Genomic DNA, 21,708 nt, shown 5'->3' on the forward strand with positions numbered 1-21,708 from the left:
GCATTATCCAGATACCAAAGCCAGATTACAACAAAAGATAAGTATAGACCAATGTCACTTTTGAATATAGATGCAAAAAATCCTCAACAAAATAAAAGCAAACTAAATCTGGCATCATATTATACACCATGACCAAGTGTGGCTTATCCCAGGAATGAAAGATGGCTCAGCATATAAAAGTCAATTAATGTAATACATCACATTAATACAATAAAGGTAAGAGAAGCACGTGATCATCTCTGCTGATAGAGAAAAGGCATTTAGCAAACCATCACTTTTTCATGATAAAAACATGCAACAAACTGGGTATAAAAGGAAACTTCCTCAACACAATAGAGGGCATTTATGAAAAACCCACAGTAAACATCTGACTCAATAACGAAAGAATGAAAGATTACTTTTTAAGATCAGGAAAAAGACAAGATATCTGCTTTCACTACTTACACTTAACATTGCACTGGAAATTCTATCTAGAGAAATGAAACAAGAAAGAAAATAAAAGGCAGACGAAAACTGGAAAAGAAAAAATAAAATTACCACTTTCACAGGTAACATGATCTTTCATATGGAATATCCTAAAAAACCCACACATAAAAATATAGATCTAATAAATGAATTCAGCAAAGTTGGAGGATACAAGATTAATACATGAAAATTAATTATAGTTCTATACAGGAGAAATGAGAAAATCATAAATGAAATTGAGAAAACAATTCCATTTACAAGAGCATCCAAAAAATCTCAACTGATAAGAGCATCAGTGATAGAAAAGAATGAAGTATTGATAGAACCTACAAAATGGAAGAACCTTAATCCCAGAGGGATGGTATGGCGAGGGAGGTGGGAGAGGGGTTCAGGATTGGGAACACCTGTATACCCATGGCAGATTCATGTTGATGTATGGCAAAACCAATACAATATTGTAAAGTAAATAATAATAATAATAAAATTTAAAAAAATACTGTGTTAAGTGAAAGAGGACACAAAAGGTTGCTTACTGTATGATTCTGATTGTATGAAATACCCAGATTAGCTAAATTCAAGAGATAAAAAGCAAATAAGAAATTTTCAGGGGACGGGGAGGGGGACAAAAAAATGGGAAAATGGAGAGTGACTGCTTAATGGGTAGCAGTTTCCTTTTGCAATGATGAAATGTTTTAGAACTAGAAAGAGGTGATGGTTGCATGATGATGTGAATGGACTAAATGCTTCAGGATTGTACAGTTTAAAACGGTTAATTTTATAATATGTAAGTTTTACCTCAATAAAAAATAATATATGTAACACTGAATGTGTTATTGTTATTGTCATCATCATTACTATGGAAAAACAATGTGTACCAATTTTCACTTCCTTTTAAAAATTTAGATTATGAGAAAAAATAGACTAAACTTATAGTCGGTATAATTTGCATAACATGTTATTCTTGTCTTCTCTCTGTTCTCTTTCAGATTATGTCTGGCCACTACCTAGATATTTGTGCCCCGTCTGGATTTCTTTAGATGTTTTATTTTCTACAGCGTCCATCATGCACCTCTGCGCTATTTCGCTGGATCGGTATGTAGCAATACGTAATCCTATTGAGCATAGCCGTTTCAATTCACGGACTAAGGCCATCATGAAGATTGCTATTGTTTGGGCAATTTCTTTAGGTAATTAACTTTCTTGGCCAGTAGAATTGCAGCGGCTATGCTCAATACTTTCGGATTATGTACTGTGAACAACGTACAGACGTCGAGTGGTAACATTTGCGTTTAATCGGGATTCTTCTAGTTAATGATTATTCTTAACCTATTTATCTGATATTTAGGTTAACAATAATGAAAGAAATGTAAAGCATATGAATTTGCAAAAGTAAAGTTTCCGTTTATGCTGCTAATTATTTTGTGAGTCAAAGTGCCAATGAATTCTGCAACACAGACACATAACTGTGAGATATTTTAAATGATTTGAAGATGACAAAAATATATAGCAAAGTCTAAATTTTTAAAATAGAGCATTTAAATCTTGGAAAAGATCCATCTATCCCAGAATATTAATCTTAACATTTTTATTCTAACTGTATATCTCCAGTAGAAAATTTTATAGTGCAATACAAATCTTCACAAAGTAAACATGCCTAAATTTATACCGCTAATCTACTTAAAATATACTATTTACCCCATGTTTTTAAATATATCCTTGAATTCTGGTTATACAAAAAGAAAAACATCTATTGGTTTCTTTGAAGATTCAGGGGAGGTTGATAAGAGAGAAATGATCATCTTATTGCTTATATTTAAAATATGCATACCTTCAGTTCAGTCAGTCAGTTCAGTCGCTCAGTCATGTCTGACTCTTTGTAACCCCATGGACTGCAGCACACCAGGCCTCCCTGTCCATCACCAACTCCTGGAGTTTACTCAAACTCATGTCCATTGAGTTGGTGATGCCATCCAACCATCTCATCTTCTCTCATCCCCTTCTACTCCTGCCTTCAGTCTTTCCCAGCATCAGGGTCTCTTCCAATGAGTCACTTCTTCACTTCAGGTGACCAAAGTATTGGAGTTTCAGCTTCAGCATCAGTCCTTCCAATGAATATTCAGGACTGACTTCCTTTAGAATGGACTGGTTGGATCTCCTTGCTGTCCAACGGACTCTCAAGAGTCTTCTCCAACACCACACTTCAAAAGCATCAATTCTTCGGTGCTCAGCTTTCTTTACAGTCCAGCTCTCACATCCATACACGACTACTGGCAAAACCATAGCTTTGACTAGACAGACCTTTGTTGGCAAAGTAATGTCTCTGGTTTTTAATATGCTGTCTAGGTTGGTCATAGATTTTCTTCCTAGGATTAAGCATCTTTTAATTTCATGGCTGCAGTCACCATCTGCAGTGATTTTGGAGCCCAAAAAATTAAAGTCTCTCACTGTTTCCATTGTTTCCCCATCTATTTGTTGTGAAGTGATAGAATGCTAATATTCAAGTCACAGAATTTAACTAATTGGTATATAAGAGCTTTTAAAATCCATTTTTTTCCTTTTATTTTTTCTCTTCCAGTTGGAATTTAAAGTTAGTGTCTCATTAAATAATTCTTCAAAGTTATGTTTCTGTAAAAGATTCCAGTAAATTTTACAAGATCAAGACTATATTTCTAATATCATCAAAAGATTTTTGACTCTGGGTTTATTGATAAAGTAAATTTAAGTTTTAAGATAGTTCTATTATAGGTGGCTACGCGCGCACACACACACACACACACACACACACACACACACACACACACACACACACCTTTAGATAAAAAGCAATGAAACATCTCCCAGAAAGGAAAGCGAACCTATACACACAATTTGAACTACATGTTCAAAGGTTTACAGATTTTTACCATCTCCATCCTGAAGAGCTTCTCTAGGAAGATGCTAGTTCTTATGGTGCTTACAAAAGAAATACACAGCTAAATGAAATCAGAATATTAGAAGCATTCAGTTCAGTTCAGTTGCTCAGTCATGTCCGACTCTTTCCAACCCCATGGACTGCAGCATGCCAGGCTCCCAACTCCCGGGGCTTACTAAAACTTATGTCCATCAAGTCGGTGATGTCATCCAATCATCTCATCCTGTCATCCCCTTCTCCCACCTTCAGTCTTTCTCAGCATCAGGGTCTTTTCCAATGAGTCAGTTCTTCACATCAAGTGGCCAAAGTATTGGAATTTCAACTTCAGTATCAGTCCTTCCAATGAATATACAGGACTAATTTCCTTTAGGATTGACTGGCTGGATCTCCTTGCAGTCCAAGGGACTCCAAGAGTCTTCTCCAACACCACAGTTCAAAAGCATCAATTAGCTTCTAATAATTACAAAAAGTATTAGCTTCTAACAATTACAGCCTGGGTAATTTAGACAGATTCTTGTGCTAAAGACAATAAAAATATGGAAAAAAAATTATAAGCATTGAGAAGATAATAAAATAGTGAGACATCCAGAAAGACAGAAATCCAGAAAAATGAGTATGACTTCTGGGTAATGTCTGCTAATGAAGCATTTGCAAACCTGAAGATGTGATAACAGGTTGAGAAGCTCATTCTAATCTCATTAGCCTGGCAAAGGTAAACCAACTTGAGCTTATTTTTGGATCCCAAAGGCCTGTACACTAGAAATACAGATGAAGCAGAATTAAACCACTGTTGACATGGAGTTATGGCTTCGTTCAAGTCACCTATGTAACCAAAAAAATATTGAGCCTGGAAATTGGAATAAAGTAATTTCATATTCTTGACCTTTCTAATTTTCTTGATGGAAGCAAAAAAAAAAAAATCATCCTAAGTTTGAAATTGTTTCTTTCAATTATTTTTAATTCCTGTAACTGAAATACAGTGATAAACAGGCACATGAAGAAAAGAGATAACGTGAACCATATCAGTTCAGTTTAGTTGCTCAGTCATGTCAGACTCTTTGCGACCCCATGGACTGCAGCATGCCAGGCTTCCCTGTCCATCCCCAACTCCCGGAACTTGCTCAAACTCATGTCCATTGAGTTGGGGATGCCATTCAACCGTTTTATCCTCTGTTGTCCCCTTATCCTCTTGCCTTCAGTCTTTCCCAGCATCAGGGTCTTTTCCAATGAGTCAATTTTTACATCAGGAGGCCAAAGTATTGGAGTTTCAGCTTCAACATCAGTCCTTCATTGGAAGGAGTCATTGGAAAAGAAGAAATAAGAAAACAAGACAGTGTGTTTTGTTTGTAGTGTTCACATGGAAATTAGAGCTTCCCTGGTAGCTCAGCTGGTAAAGAATCCACCTGCAATGCATGAGACCCCGGTTCAATTCCTGAGTCGGGAAGATCCCCTGAAGAACGTATAGGCTAACCACCCCAGTGTTCTTGGGCTTCCCTGGTGGCTCAGATGGTAAAGAATTTGCCTGCAATGTGGGACACCTGGGTTTGATCCTTGGGTTGGGAAGATCCCCTGGAGGAGGACATGGCAACCCACTCCAGTATTCCTTCCTGGAGACTTCCCATGGACAGAGGATCCTGGCAGGCTACAGTCCACAGGGTCACAAAGAGTCAGACACAACTGAGAGGCTAAGCACAGCACAGCACATGAAAATTATAAGCTGAACTTAAATATTTCAGCAAGAAACTGCAAACTATAAAGCATGACATTTAAGATACAATCAATAAACAATGAGAAAATGTGGAACTTAAGCATTAACATGGAAACTTTAGAACTCAAAGACAGATTAGACAAGAGAAAGCATTACTGGATGAGAAGGCTAAGAGAGCATTACTGGATGTCAGTTACAGGAAACTGTGATGAATGAAGCAAGGAAAATTGGAAGGTTATAAAAGAGAAAATAAGAAGATAATAGACATATAGTATAAAATTAGAAGAGTTCCACAAGGTGAGAAAAGAATGGTAGGAAAGCAAGATTTGAAGAAATAATGGCTTTTCAAATTGATGAAAGACACGGTTACTCATATTTAAAGAGCTCAACAAGTCTCAAGCAGAATGAATAAAAAGCAGTCCATATTAAGAACCATCATAGTGACACTGCAGAAAAAGAGAAAATATAAATCAACCTTAAAGAAAAAATGTTCAGGTTCAGTTCAATAAAGCAACAATAAGATGGATGAATGCCTTCTCAACAACAGTGAGAACTACCATTCAACACTACCATTCAAATTGTAGTGTCAATATATGTATAACTGATATATGTATAATTGAGTCCCTTTACTGTTCATCTGAAATTATCACATTATTGATCAGCTATACCACAATACAAAATAAAGTTTTTAAAAAGTGAATGATAAATTAGAATCATATATTCAGCAAAATTATAGAATCACTCAAGAATCAAAGTGAAATAAAGACATTATCAGACAAGCAAAAACTAAGAGAACATGACAAAAGCAGACTTCTATTAACAATAATAAAGGATATTCTTCAAACAAAGGAAAATGGTCACAAATGGAAGGCTGAAGATGCAGGAGGTGACTAAATGAAATGCAAATGATAATTGTGAAGTTAAACATAAACATTGACTTATAAAACAATAGTGATAATTTTTATGGAGCTCAGTATATTAATGAAACTAAAATTCAAAAAACAACAGCATATAAGAACAGAGGGTTGAAAGTAAACTTTTTCATTTTCTAGGAGAAAAATAAAAATGATATTTAATATTAAGCTTTGATGACTAAGTATAACATGTCCATTCAAAGGTAATCACTAATAGAAAAGAAATGTTTAACTTCCAAATTTATAGAAAAATATTAGAAAATAATATAATAAATCCAAAAGGAGGCAATAAAATATTAAAAGAAAAGAAATACAAATCAGGTGGCAAAATATAGAAACATCTAAGATGGCAGAATTAAAACCAAATATATCCATAGTTATATTCATTATAAATGGAAGTAAATATTCTAAGACTCTCAGACAAGAGTTGAAAAAATAATCTATGTGTTTATAAGAAGCATATACAAATCACAAGGAAAGTAAAGGATTAAAAAGGTACTCCACAGAAGAACTAACCAATGGAAAGAATGTGCAGCTATGTTAACAATTTACCAAGATATATTTTTCAACAAAAAATAATAATTTTAAAGAAAAGTTACTTCATAATGATGAAGGATTTAATTCATTTGGAAGACACAGCATAATAAACATGTATATGTGTAATAATATGGCCTCAACATTACTAAGTCACAAATGGACAGAATTGTAGACAGACAAATCTCAAATCATGGTATAAGATTTTAACACACACTTTTCAGTGATTGTATGAGGACAATAAAAAAAAAAAGCTGAACTCATTGACAAGTGAAAAATACATATTTCTGTCATTTACATAAGAAATATTTCTCAGAATTGACCATATATTTGACCATAAATTAATTCTCAATAAATTTCAAGTATTGGAGTCATAAAGTGATTCAAATTCAAATGAAATAGAAATGTTTACCAAAAAGGTAAGTAGAAAAATCTACATATATTTGTAAATTAAGAAATTATCTCCCAATAAGCTTTGACCCAATGGACTTAGAATCCACTGATGACTCATCTCTGAACCATTTATTATTATGTGATTGTAGACTGATAATCTTTCTCACTTTATTATTCTTTATTAGTTGGCATACTGTAAGGAGGAATTTTCTTGCCCACTTTGTTATTCATTTATTTGTATTGGTAAAGACTCCTGAATTCTTTTGTAATCAGTATAACTTAATTCATTCCTATCCTTAATTATTTTGATGCTCAAGTCATCCCAGATTTGTCCAATGAGAACCCCTTTGATATGTCCCATCAGTACTCTGAGCATTTCCTTACTCCCTGCCATTGATTTTACCAGGTTTACCCTTTCTTTTCCATGTCCCAGTTTTGCAATCAGTTATTTCATACAAGGAACCCCCCTTTTTTTTAGTGGTCAAATGTTTTATAAACCAATAAGAAATCTTGGAATAGTCTTTGCTACTAGGATATGGTTGCTTCTATATATCTATGCCTTTAATTCCTATCCAGTAACACAAGACTCCTCCACTACTTTCCCAATTCCTTGTTATTCCTCATTTTTCTCACAGTGAGTAATGTGGTCCTCAAAAGCATCAATATATTTATTTACTATTTATATTTTCTAAATCCTACAATATAAAAATTCATTTCAGAATTGCTATCTTCATACCACTCAGTAAATAAAATGCTACGTTTAAAATTGCATTACAATATTTTCTGTCTTTAGAATGTTTCCCACTGAGGATATAGATCAAAGCTCTGTGTCCAAACTTGCAGAATTAGGATGAATTTTTTTTTTCTATCTGTTACCAATTCTTTACAGTTAGGGATTGTTTTGGTTTCTGTACACATTCAGTATTGATTTATCCTATCTTGTTGCCTTTGTTTTTTAATTCATAAAACCTCAGTTTTTTAATATATACAAACTTAAAAAGAAAAAAAAACACCTTAATATAATGTCCCAAAAGTCAAAAGTATGCAAATAGTATATTCAGAGAAATGTCACTCTTTCTTTTCTTGTTTGGTTAACCCATTCACTGATTTCTGAAATATACTTTGAAGTTTATTTTTGCAAAAAAAAAAAAAAAACTATATATATTTCTGTTTATCTTTTCTTAAATAAAAGATAAAATATTACATACATGTTAACACTTTGCTGTTCTTTACTTGGTAATATGCCCTGGGAATCCCTCTCTATCAATTCATAGGAAGATGGTAGATGTAAACCCAGATATCATGTAAATGATTTATACACTCTGTTTAATTCTTTTTTCTAATACTCATTAGGACTGTATTTTACAGTTATATTATAATTTATTTAATCAGTCTCATGTAATGTGAGTATTTAAGTTGTTTCTAATATTTTGCAATTACCAATAATTCCACCAGAAATAATGTTCATACCATTCTCTCTCTAACTCTGTGTGTTTCATATTTTTGGAAGTTTAATTTCAGCAAAAATTCCAAGAAGCAGTGTTGATTTATCAAGAGATAAATGTACACATATACATTTCACTAGGGCTTGAGCTATTTTTTTTTTACTTCTAAGAAAGCGGATTTGCCCAAAATCTTGTTAACAAAGTGTAGTTTAAAACTTTAAATTTTTGCCAATCTAATAGGTGAGATATGTTATCTAAGTACAGTTTTAACTATTCTATTATAGCTGAAGTTGAGCTTGTTTTCATGTTTGTCACTATTAATTCAGTTTTTCACAAAGTGTGTTCTGTTTTTCATATCTTTATTTCTCAATTTTGAAACTCTTTTTATATCAAAAATAATACACATTTCACATGTAAATGAAAATAATATATTTGCTATTGCTATATCTCATGGTGCTTTTGCCAAGCAAAATTATTATTATTATTATTTTGCAGTTCATTTCATCAATCAAATTTCCTTTCTAAGTTCAGGTATATTTATATATTCTCTTCTCATAGTCAGCTTAAATAATAAATTACTCATGTTTTCCTCATTTTTTTACATTTAGGCCCCCAATCCATTTGGAGTTAATGTTTGCCTGTGGTGAGATATCCATTTAATTGTTTTTAATATAAATTTATGATGCTTGGGGCTGGTGCACTGGGACGACCATTTAATTTTATCTCCTTCCATATAACCATTCATTTGTCTCATGCTTGTTACTCAAAAAGTAGATCTACTCTGATATATGATGCCATCTTTATAGCATGTGAAATTTTCTTACATATCTGGGCCTATCTCTGAAGTTTATATTCTATCCTATTAGTGTGTCTCTTTGTGTGCTAATTCCACACTGTTTTAATTATGAAAGTTTTATAATAAATGTCAGCATCTGATATAATTAATCACCATTCATTGCTCTTGCTCTTCAGAGCTTGCCTAGAAATTCCAAGGTGTTTAATTTTCCCTATGAGCTTTAACATTAACTTTACTTCCATTTTAAAAGCTTGTTTGTATTTTGATAGGGGTCTGTTTATAAATTTAGAAGAAATAAACAACTGAATTAAAAAAAAATACTTTCTAGGTTATGGCCACTCTATCTCTCAGACTATACAGCAATCTTATTATATAGTCACTCTCATGTCCTCCTTATCACTATCTATAATCTATCTCATAAGAATTTATCTTACAACTTTGTCACTCTACTGAAACAGTCTCTGTGAATTCATTAGTGACTTCTTCCAGTTCTAGTTCAGTCGCTCAGTCATGTCCGACTCTTTGCGAACCCACAAATCGCAGCACGCCAGGCCTCCCTGTCCATCACCATCTCCCGGAGTTCACTCAGACCCATGTACATCGAGTCCGTGATGCCATCCAGCCATCTCATCCTAGGTCGTCCCCTTCTCCTCCTGCCCCCAATCCCTCCCAGCATCAGAGTCTTTTCCAGTGAGTCAACTCTTCGCATGAGGTGGCCAAAGTACAGGAGCTTCAGCTTCAGCATCAGTCCTTCCAAAGAAATCCCAAGGTTGATCTCCTTCAGAATGGACTGGTTGGATCTCCCTGCAGTCCAAGGGACTCTCAAGAGTCTTCTCCAACACCACACTTCAAAAGCATCAATTCTTCAGCACTCAGCTTTCTTCACAGTCCAACTCTCACATCCATACATGACCACAGGAAAAACCATAGCCTTGACTAGACGGACCTTAGTCGGCAAAGTAATGTCTCTGCTTTTGAATATACTATCTAGGTTGGTCATCACTTTTCTTCCAAGGAGTAAGCATCTTTTAATTTCATGGCTGCAGTCACCATCTGCAGTGATTTTGGAGCCCAAAAAAAATAAAGTCTGACACTGTTTCCCCATCTATTTCCCATGAAGTGATGGGACCGGATGCCATGATCTTCGTTTTCTGAATGTTGAGCTTTAAGCCAACTTTGTCACTCTCCTCTTTCACTTTCATCAAGAGGCTTTTTAGCTCCTCTTCACTTTCTGCCATAAGGGTGGTGTCATCTGCATATCTGAGGTGATTGATATTTCTCCCGGCAATCTTGATTCCAGCTTGTGTTTCTTCCAGTCCAGCGTTTCTCATGATGTACTCTGCATAGAAGTTAAATAAGCAGGGTGACAATATACAACCTTGACGTACTCCTTTTGCTATTTGGAACCAGTCTGTTGTTCCATGTCCACTTCTAACTGTTGCTTCCTGACCTGCATACAGATTTCTCAAGAGGCAGGTCAGGTGATCTGGTATTCCCATCTCTTTCAGAATTTTCCACAGTTTATTGTGATCCACACAGTCAAAGGCTTTGGCATAGTCAATAAAGCAGAAATAGATGTTTTTCTGGAACTCTCTTGCTTTTTCCATGATTCAGCGGGTGTTGGCAATTTGATCTCTGGTTCCTCTGCCTTTTCTAAAACCAGCTTGAACATCAGGGAGTTCACGGTTCAGTGACTTCTTAATCATTTATTAAATAATTGTTACTTATCAAGGTTTTTGGTCTCAGGATTTCTGTACACACTTAAATGTTATTGAAGACCCCAAAGAACTTTTGTTTATATGAATTATATCTATTTAGAAATAGACATATATCTGTCTATAAATTATAATTGAGAAAAATTTAAATTATGTGTGGATTTATTTAAAAATACTAAACTTAATACATGTTAACATAAATAACATAGCTCTATGAAAAATAGCTATATTTTCCAAAGAAATGAAATTAGTGAATAGAGTAGCATTGTCAAACTTTTTTCAAATCTCTTTATCTTCTGGCTTAGAAGACAGTTAGATTCTCACCTTTGCTACTGCATCTAATCTGCTGTAATGAGCTGCTTTGGTTAAATTATGTGAATAAAGTATATAACCTCATTAGAGATAGATAGCTTCAATACAGTAAAATGTTTTAATAATGTTTTCAGATAATAGTAAACACTATTTTTTTTGACACTATGCTAAAATTCAGTAAGTGGTAGTTTCTTAAGTTTAGTTGCAATGTGGAATCGGAAGCCATATCACTGAACTTTTCATATGCTCTTACATTAAAATCCACTAATCTGTCTTTCATTTTGAAAAATATTTTATCCATGCTTTCTTTAATAATGTCAAGTGTAGATATTTTGGAAAATTATTTCACTGAGTTGTGTAGATTTTTAAAATGTTAATACAATACCAAAAATCACATGCTTTAATAATTCCTACCAATCTTATCAGAAAGCACTCTAAACATAAAGTATCACGGTTTCCTGGACAGATACAAGTTTCCCAAAGTTCCAATATTCACCTGAAAGCTCAAGCTTTATCATGGTAGCAAATACCATTTCTTTTTTGCTTGACACAACAGATTCAACTCATCCATCTTTGAGAAAATATCTGCCAGTTATCCAAGTATGAATAACCCTAGCGTGTCTTGCAGTCATTCTTTCAAATGCAAATGTTATTCCATGGGAAAAAAGGCTAGTTTATCATCCAATTCTAGCAATTACTTTTCCGCATAGCAACCATCTTATGTCAATATGCAGTAGAAGTGCTCTATGTATACTTCCGTTTCATCACATGGATTATTAAAAGGGTCAAAATTTCATAAAATTAATATTTGTTTCTACTGCTTCATCAAAGACATTCTTAAGTAAGATTGGCTCTTTTTCCCCCTTGAAAGTATGCGGTGGTAAGCAATACAAGGACTACTTTTACAATTCAGTATCACTAGCTTGACTTCATGCTAAGGTATCAGCCTGGTGTTCTGCAGTCCATGGGGCTGCAAAGAGTCAGATATGCATAAGTGACTGAACAACAACAAATCAGCAGTTTTACTCACCATTATTTTGCAGCATGTAACCACACAGTGAAAACAGCAAATAAAATATTAGTATTATTATGGGAATAGTTTTGACTTTATAAAACCACTGATATTCTTAGAGACTCTGAGGTACCCATGGACCAAATTTTAAGAACTATGTTTCCAACTCTAGCTCTCGTTGTGTCATTTGAAACAATGGAAGATACTTTCCTAATTCTCTCATCCTTTGCATGCTACATCAGTTTTCTTTGATTTTCTTTTCTTCCATCTTTCTGTCTGCTCTTATCCAATTCATTCTCCACTTTACTCTTACTCTTCCTAGCATTCTGTCCATTCCAATTGCTTATACACTTTTCTTGGCTTACTTCATCCAGAGAAATATCTTAAAATCTACAGATGAATCTCAAATAAATACTTCTATTTATTTCTATTAGATTATCTATCCAGATCTCTAGCTTAAGCTGTATTGAGATGAATATTGGGTATGTATATTTCAAATGCCATCTCACCAAGATTGTACTCATCACCTTTCTCTCTTTTCCATTTTTCCCTCCTCCTACACTTTTGTTTCTCAAGTGTGTTCTCAAAGTAACAGCATCTTCCATATACCCAAAAAGAAGTCTGAGGATTATTTTAGACTCGTTCTCTTACTTCCCATAGCAAATCAACATAACTTGTTCTTAATATTTCTCCTTAGTATTTCTCACATTCCAGATTCTCCATTCCCTCAGTTGCTTTCTTTGTTTAAGCTTTGACTTCATGCTAAGGTATCAGCCTTAGTTCTTAGCATATCCAAGATATAGCCTCACTTCCTTAAGTGAGCTAGGTATCCCATGACAATAAGAACTAAAGATTCTTCTCCAAATCTTCATGTTCAATTATTAAGAGTATTTCTTTAAACGTTGCTTTTCTGTCTTTTCCTCTGTGCCTTGTTTTGTGCTTTGTTTGATTTCCTAATCATCTGGCTTTTGCATATTTATTCACCCTTCTCGTTTAGCCAGGGCTGTTTTGGATTGCTACCCAAAATTCTCTATCATATTAATGATGTAATTATCTGAACAGTCAATAAGGAATTTTGTCCACCTTCATGATTCATTAGTAGCCATAGTCCACAAATTCAATTCATACCCTCAGGATATCCCTTCTTTCAACATCTTCTCAACATATCAGTAATACATGGTTGATAGTATTGTTCAAGTGTACTTTTTTGTTTCTTCTACCAGTTTTATGAATTACTGATTGATCAATTTTTCCAGGTTTACTGACATGCAATTTACATATAACATTATGTAATTTTAAGGTGTTCAACATGATGATTGGATGTACATTTATACTGTGAAAAGATCACCATAATAATGTTACTTAACACATTCATTACCTCACATAGTTACCTTTTGTGTAACTGTGAGTGTGGTAAGAATCTTTATGATTTTCTCTCCGAGTAACTTTCAAATATACCATAAATATTGTTAACTATAGTCACCCAATGTTGTACATAAGATCTACTTTACAACTTGAAGTTTGTACCCTTTGAGCAACATATCCCCATTTCCCTACTCCTTGGCCTCTGGCAAGCACCAGTGTACTCTTTGGGGGCTTCCCTGGTAGCTCAGCTGATAAAGAATCCGCCTGCAATGCAGGAGACCCTGGTTCGATTCCTGGGTCCAGAAGATCCCCTGGAGAAGGGATAGGCTACCCACTCCAGTATTCTTGGGCTTCCCTGGTAGTTCAGATGGTAAAGAATCTGCCTGCAGTGCAGGAGACCTGGTTTTGATGTCTGGATTGGGAAGATCCCCTGAATGAGGGCATGGCAACCCACTCCAGTATTCTTGCCTGGAGACTACTCATGGACAGAGGAGCCTGGCGGGCTATAGTCCATGGGATTGCAGAGTCAGACATGACTGAGCAACTAAGCACACACAGCACAATGTACTCTTTATTTCTATGAGCTTTCTTTTTTAGATAACATGTGTAAGTGAGATTACTTTTCTTTCTCTCTCTTTTTATTTTCAGTAAGCTTAATGTCCTCAAGGCTCATCCATGTTGTTGCAAGTAGCAGGATTCCCTTCGTTTTTAAGGCTAAATAATATTCCATTGTGTTGTGTGTATGTGTGTGTGTGTGTGTGTGTGTGTGTGTGATAACTTCTTTATCCATTCCTCCACCAACATACACTTAGGTTGTGTCCACATCTTGGCTATAGTGAATAATACTGCAATGAATATAGAAGACTATCTTCAAGATAGTGATTTCATTTCCTTTGCATATATGCCCATAAGGTAGATTATTAGTTTATATGATAGATATGAACCTAAATGAAATCCCTTATGATTATCCAGTGGAAGTGAGAAATAGATTTAAGGGCCTAGATAGAGTGCCTGATGAACTACGGATGGAGGTTCGTGACATTGTACAGGAGACAGGGATCAAGACCATCCCCATGGAGAAGAAATGCAAAAAAGCAAAATGGCTGTCTGGGGAGGCCTTACAAATAGCTGTGAAAAGAAGAGAGGTGAAAAGCAAAGGAGAAAAGGAAAGATATAAGCATCTGAATGCAGAGTTCCAAAGAATAGCTAGAAGAGGTAAGAAAGCCTTCTTCAGCAATCAATGCAAAGAAATAGAGGAAAACAACAGAACGGGAAAGACTAGAGATCTCTTCAAGGAAATTAGAGATACCAAGGGAACATTTCATGCAAAGATGGGCTCAATAAAAGGACAGAAATGGTCTGGACCTAACAGAAGCAGAAGATATTAAGAAGAGGTGGCAAGAATACATGGAAGAACTGTACAAAAAAGATCTTCACGATCCAGATAATCATGATGATGTGATCACTCATCTAGAGCCAGACATCTTGGAATGTGAAGTCAAGTGGGCCTTAGAAAGCATCACTATGAACAAAGCTAGTGGAGGTGATGGAATTCCAGTTGAGCTGTTTCAAATCCTGAAAGATGATGCTGTGAAAGTGCTGCACTCAATATGCCAGCAAATTTGGAAAACTCAGCAGTGGCCACAGGACTGGAAAAGGTCAGTTTTCATTCCAATTCCAAAGAAAGGCAATGCCAAAGAATGCTCAAACTACTGCACGATTGCACTCATCTCACATGCTAGTAAAGTAATGCTCAAAATTCTCCAGGCCAGGCTTCAGCAATACGTGAACCGTGAACTTCCTGATGTTCAAGCTGGTTTTAGAAAAGGCAGAGGAACCAGAGATCAAATTGCCAACACCCGCTGAATCATGGAAAAAGCAAGAGAGTTCCAGAAAAACATCTATTTCTGCTTTATTGACTATGCCAAAGCCTTTGACTGTGTGGATCACAATAAACTGTGGAAAATTCTGAAAGAGATGGGAATACCAGATCACCTGACCTGCCTCTTGAGAAATCTGTATGCAGGTCAGGAAGCAACAGTTAGAAGTGGACATGGAACAACAGACTGGTTCCAAATAGGAAAAGGAGTACGTCAAGGCTGTATATTGTCACCCTGCTTATTTAACTTATATGCAGAGTACATCATGAGAAATGCTGGACTGGAAGAAACACAAGCTGGAATCAAGATTGCCGGGAGAAATATCAATCACCTCAGATATGCAGATGACACCACCCTTATGGCAGAAAGTGAAGAGGAGCTAAAAAGCCTCTTGATGAAAGTGAAAGAGGAGAGTGACAAAGTTGGCTTAAAGCTCAACATTCAGAAAACGAAGATCATGGCATCCGGTCCCATCACTTCATGGGAAATAGATGGGGAAACAGTGGAAACAGTGTCAGACTTTATTTTTTTGGGCTCCAAAATCACTGCAGATGGTGACTGCAGCCATGAAATTAAAAGATGCTTACTCCTTGGAAGAAAAGTGATGACCAACCTAGATAGTATATTCAAAAGCAGAGACATTACTTTGCCGACTAAGGTCCGTCTAGTCAAGGCTATGGTTTTTCCTGTGGTCATGTATGGATGTGAGAGTTGGACTGTGAAGAAAGCTGAGTGCTGAAGAATTGATGCTTTTGAAGTGTGGTGTTGGAGAAGACTCTTGAGAGTCCCTTGGACTGCAGGGAGATCCAACCAGTCCATTCTGAAGGAAATCAACCCTGGGATTACTTCGGAGGGAATGATGCTGAAGCTGAAGCTCCAGTACTTTGGCCACCTCATGCGAAGAGTTGACTCATTGGAAAAGACTCTGATGCTGGGAGGGATTGGGGGCAGGAGGAGAAGGGGACGACCTTGGATGAGATGGCTGGATGGCATCACGGAATCGATGTACATGGGTCTGAGTGAACTCCGGGAGATGGTGATGGACAGGGAGGCCTTGCGTGCTGCGATTCGTGGGTTCGCAAAGAGTCAGACACGACTGAGCGACTGAACTGAACTGAACTGAACTGAACTTGCATATATGCCCATAAGGTGGATTATTGGTTCATATGCTAGATATATGTTTAATTATTTTTGAAGAATCTCCAGACTGTTTTCCATAGTGATAATATTAATCTACACTCCCATCAGAAGTGCAGCAGGGCTCCTTTTTTTCCCACCTCTTTGCCAGCACTTGATATCTCTTGTTTTGCTTTTTTTGTTTTGTTTCATTCTAATAAGAGTGACATATCTCATTGTACTTTTATTTTCCATTTCTCTGATGATTAGTGATTCTGACCACCTTTTCATTTATTGATTGTCCATGTACATGTCTTCTTTGGAAAAATATTTATTCAGGTTCTCTACCCATTTTTTAAAAATTTTAAATAAGCTTCTTGAGATAATTTTAGATTCACATGTGATTCTAAGACATAAGATAGAGAGATCCTTTATACTCTGTTCCCAGTTTTCTGAATGTTAGCATCTTTCTTAAAACATTTTAATTGGATTGTTTCTTTTTTGTTTTGCTATTGACTTGTATGAATTCCTTATTTATTTTAGATATTAACCCTTATCAGCTGTAGGGTTTACAAATATTTTATCCCACCATATAGATTGTCTTTTCACTCGATTTGTTGTTTCTTTTGCTGTGCAAAAGGTTTTTATTATTGATGTAGTCCCACTTGTTTATTTCTGCTTTAGTTGTTTGTGCTTTTGGTGTCATATAAAAAATATCTTTGCCAAGACCAATGTCAAGGAATGATTTCCCTATATTTTCTTCTGTAACTCTTAAAAGTTTAGGTCTTGGTACCTCATTGTGGTCTTGATTTGCATTTCTCTGATAATGAGCGATGTTGAGCATCTTTTCATGTGTTTGTTAGCCATCCATATGTCTTCTTTGGAGAAATGCCTATTTAGTTCTTTGGCCCATTTTTTGTTTGGGTCATTTATTTTTCTGGAGTTGAGCTGCATAAGTTGCTTGTATATTTTTGAGATTAGTTGTTTGTCAGTTGCTTCATTTGCTATTGTTTTCTCCCATTCAGAAGGCTGTCTTTTCACCACCAGTCAGAATGGCTGCAATCTAAAAGTCTACAAGCAATAAATGCTGGAGAGTGTGTAGAGAAAAGGGAACCCTCTTACACTGTTGGTGGGAATGCAAACTAGTACAGCCACTATGGAAAACAGTGTGGAGATTCCTTAAAAAATTGCAAATAGAACTACCTTATGACCCAGCAATCCCACTGCTGGGCATACACACCGAGGAAACCAGAATTGAAAGAGACACATGTACCCCAATGTTCATTGCAGCACTGTTTATAATAGCCAGGACATGGAAACAACCTTGATGTCCATCAGCAGATGAATGGATAAGAAAGCTGTGGTACATATACACAATGGAGTATTACTCAGCCATTAAAAAGAATACATTTGAATCAGTTCTAATGAGATGGATGAAACTGGAGCTGATTATACAGAGTGAAGTAAGCCAGAAAGAAAAACACCAATACAGTATACTGACACATATATACGGAATTTAGAAAGATGGTAATGATGACCCTGTATGCGAGACAGCAAAAGAGACACAGATGTGTAGAGTGGACTTTTGGACTCTGAGGAAGAGGGAGAGAGTGGGATGATTTGGGAGAATGGCATTGAAACATGTATACTATCATGCAAGAACCAAAGTGCCGGTCTATGCTCGATACAGGATACAGGATGCTTGGGGCTGGTGCATGGGGATGATCCAGAGAGATGATATGGGGTGGGAGGTGGGAGGAGGATTCAGGATTGGGAGCTTGTATACACCTGTGGTGGATTCATGTCAATGTATAGCAAAACCAATACAGTATTGTAAAGTAAAATAAAGTTTAAAAAAAAAAAGAAAAAAAATGTTTAGGTCTTACATTTAAGACTTTAATGCATTTCAAGTTTAATTTGTGTAAATGGTATAGGATAAGGGTACAAATTCATTCTTTAACATATGAATATCCAGTTTCTCCAGCACTATTTTTTTAAGAGACTATCTTTTTCACAGGGAGTACTCTTGGCTCCCTTGTCAAATATTAGTTGACTATATGCATGGATTTATTTCTTGGTTCCTGACTCTGTTCCACTGGTATATGTGTCTGTTTTTAAGCCAATGCCATCCTGCTTTGATTACTATAGCTTTGTGATACAGTTTGAAATCTGGAAGCATAATGCTTCCCTCTTTGTTCTTCTTTCTCAAGATTGTTTTGGCTGTCTGTGGTCTTTTGTGATTCCTGACAGATTTTAGGATTTTTTTTTCTATTTTTGTGAAAAATGCCATGGAAATTTTGATAGAAATTGCATTGAACCTATAGATGGATTTGAGTAGCACGAGCATTTTAACAAAATTAATTTTTCTCTTCCATGAATATGGGATTTTTTTTCATTTATTTGTACTTTCTTCAGTTTCTTTCACCAAAGTCTTAGAGTTTCCAGGGTACAGTCCTCTTACCAACTTAGTTAAGTTTATTTCTGAATATTTTATTGCCTTTAATGCTATTGTAAATAGGCTTATTTTCTTTACTTCTTTTTCAAATAGATTAGTTTTAGTGTATAGAAGTGCAACTGATTTCTGTATATTGATAATATATTGTGAAACATTATTAAATTAGTTCATTAGTTCTAATAGTTTTTTGGTAATCTAGAATTTTCTATGTATAGATCTGTTTCTGTAAACAGATCTTCCTTTTCAATTTGAATATCTTTTTTTTTCTTGCCTAACTGCTCTGGCTAGGACTTCCAGTATTATGTTGAATATAAGTAGTGACAATGGGCATCTTTGTCTCATTCTTAATCTTAGAAAAATATTTAAACCTTTCACCATTAAATATTATGTTAGCTCTGGACTTGTCATAAGGAGCCTTTATTATGTTGAGATACATGTCTTCATTTATTAAAAAAAAAGATTTATTTTTTTATTTTTGGCTGTGCTGATTCTTCATTGCTGTGGGCTGGCTTTCTCTAGTTGTGGTGAGTGGGGACTGCTCTGTAGTTGCAGTGCAAAGGCTTCTCATTGCAGTGGCTTCTCTTATTGTAGCACACAGGGTTAGTTGCTCCGAGGCATGTGGGAACTTCCTGGATCAGGGAACGAACCCATGTCCCCAGCATTTGCAGGCAGATTCTTAACTTCTGGACCACCAGGGAAGACCTGAGATACATGTTTTCTATACACAACTTCTTGAGAAGTTTTGTCATGAAAAAGTTTTGTAAATGCTTTTTTTGTGTGTGTGTGTGCATCTGTTGAGAGGATCATATGATTTTTACCCTTGATTATATTAACATAGTATATCACATTTATTAATTTGTGTATTTTCAACCAACTTTTCAGCCCAACTATAAATCCCACTTAATCATGGTGCATTTTCCTTCTAACGTGCTGTTGAATTCAGTTTGCTAGTGTAGATGACCTTGAAACATCGTGGGGGTTAGGGATGCCAAACTCTGCAAGGTCAAAAACTCATGTATACCTTTCCAATCAACACTCCATACCTGCGGTTCCATCCACATATTCAACAACCAAGTTGCATGCATACTAAGTCACTTCAGTCATGTCCAACTCTTTGCGACCATATGGACTGTAGCCCACTAGGCTCCTCTGTCCGTGGAAATATCCAGGGAAGAATACTGCAGTGGGTTGCCACTCCCTTCTCCAGGAAATCTTCCTGACCCAGGGATCAAACTTGCATCTCTTACATCTCCTGCATTGGCAGGTAGATTCTTTATCAGTAATGCCACCTAAGAAGCCCACAGTTGCATAGTACTGTATTTTTTTAAAAAAATTCTATTGAGATATAATTGATTTACAATATGATATTACTTTTAGATGTACAACATAGTAATTCAAATTCTTTATAGATTATACTCCATTTAAAGTTACTAGAAAATGTTGGCTATAATACCTGTGCTGTACAATACGTTCTTGTAACATATCTATTTTATACATAGTAATTTGTACCTCTTAATCCCCTACCCTATCTTGCCCCTCTACCCTTCCCTCTTTCCACTGGTAACCACTAGTTTGTTCTCTATATCTGTGAGTCTCTTTCTGTTTTGTTATATTTATTTTTTTGTTTTATTTTTAAAATTCCACATGTAGGTAATAACATACACTGTTTGTCTTTATCTGATTATTTCACTAAGCATAATAACCTTCAGGTCCATCCATTTTGTTACAAATGGCAAAATTTCATTCTTTTTTGGTTGAGTATAATTTCTGTGTGTGTGTGTGTGTGTGCACATATATGTAACATCTTCTTTATTCATTTATCTGTTGACAGATGCTTAGATTGCTTCCATATCTTAGCTGCATATATATATATGTATATATATCCATAGGGATGCATATGTCTTTTTGAAACAGTGTTTTCATTTTCTTTGAATAAATACTCAGCAGTGGAATTGTTGAATCACATGGTAGTTCCATCTTTAGTTTTGAGGTGAACCTCCATATTATTTTCCACAGTGACTGTACCGCTGTACACCACCAGTGTAAAAGTGTTCCCTTTTCTCCATACTCACCAGTGTTTGTAATTTGTCATCCTTTTGGCAATAGCCACTCTGAAATGTGTGAGGTAATATTTCATTGTAGCTTTTATTTGTATTTCTCTGATGATTAGTGATGTTGACCATCTTTTCATTTGACTGACATCTATATCTTCTTTAGGAAAATGTGTCTGTAGGTTTCCTCTTTTTTATTGCTCTTTGATATTGAATCATATGAGATGCTTATATATTTTGGATATTAACCCCTTATCAATCATATTATTTGGAAATATTTTCTCCCATGGAGTAAGTTCCTTTTCATTTTCTCAGTGGTTTCCCATGCTGTGAAAAAGCTAAAAAGCTTTTAATTAACCAAGTACTGTCTGTTTATTTTGCTTTGGTATTTTCTTTCTTTCTTTGCGTTATGAAGCTGATTTGAAAAATTTTGCCATGATTCATATCAAAAAGTCTTCTGCCTATGTCTTTTATAGGAATTTTATGGTTTCAGGTCTTACATCTAGGTCTTTAATTCATTTTTACTTTATTTATACATGGAGCTGTCTAGTTCTTCCTAACACAACTTATTGAAGAGATTATTTTCCCCATTGTATATTCTTGCTTCTTTTGCTATAGATCAAAGTGTGTGGCTTT

The 21,708-nt window shown here is 35.4% G+C and overlaps 1 protein-coding gene across 1 annotated transcript in view; it reads left to right on the top strand.

Annotated features, from left to right (window-relative positions):
• Positions 1–21,708, top strand: part of HTR2C (5-hydroxytryptamine receptor 2C) — a 148,799-nt gene that overhangs the window by 66,319 nt on the left and 60,772 nt on the right. Inside the window, exon 3 of the mRNA XM_068962802.1 lies at positions 1,452–1,652. Coding sequence (XP_068818903.1) covers positions 1,452–1,652 — 201 coding nt within the window. The remainder of the gene's footprint in view (positions 1–1,451; positions 1,653–21,708) is intronic.

This window comes from Capricornis sumatraensis, chromosome X (genome assembly GCF_032405125.1).
Source record: "Capricornis sumatraensis isolate serow.1 chromosome X, serow.2, whole genome shotgun sequence".
Taxonomy (NCBI): Eukaryota; Metazoa; Chordata; class Mammalia; order Artiodactyla; family Bovidae; genus Capricornis; species Capricornis sumatraensis.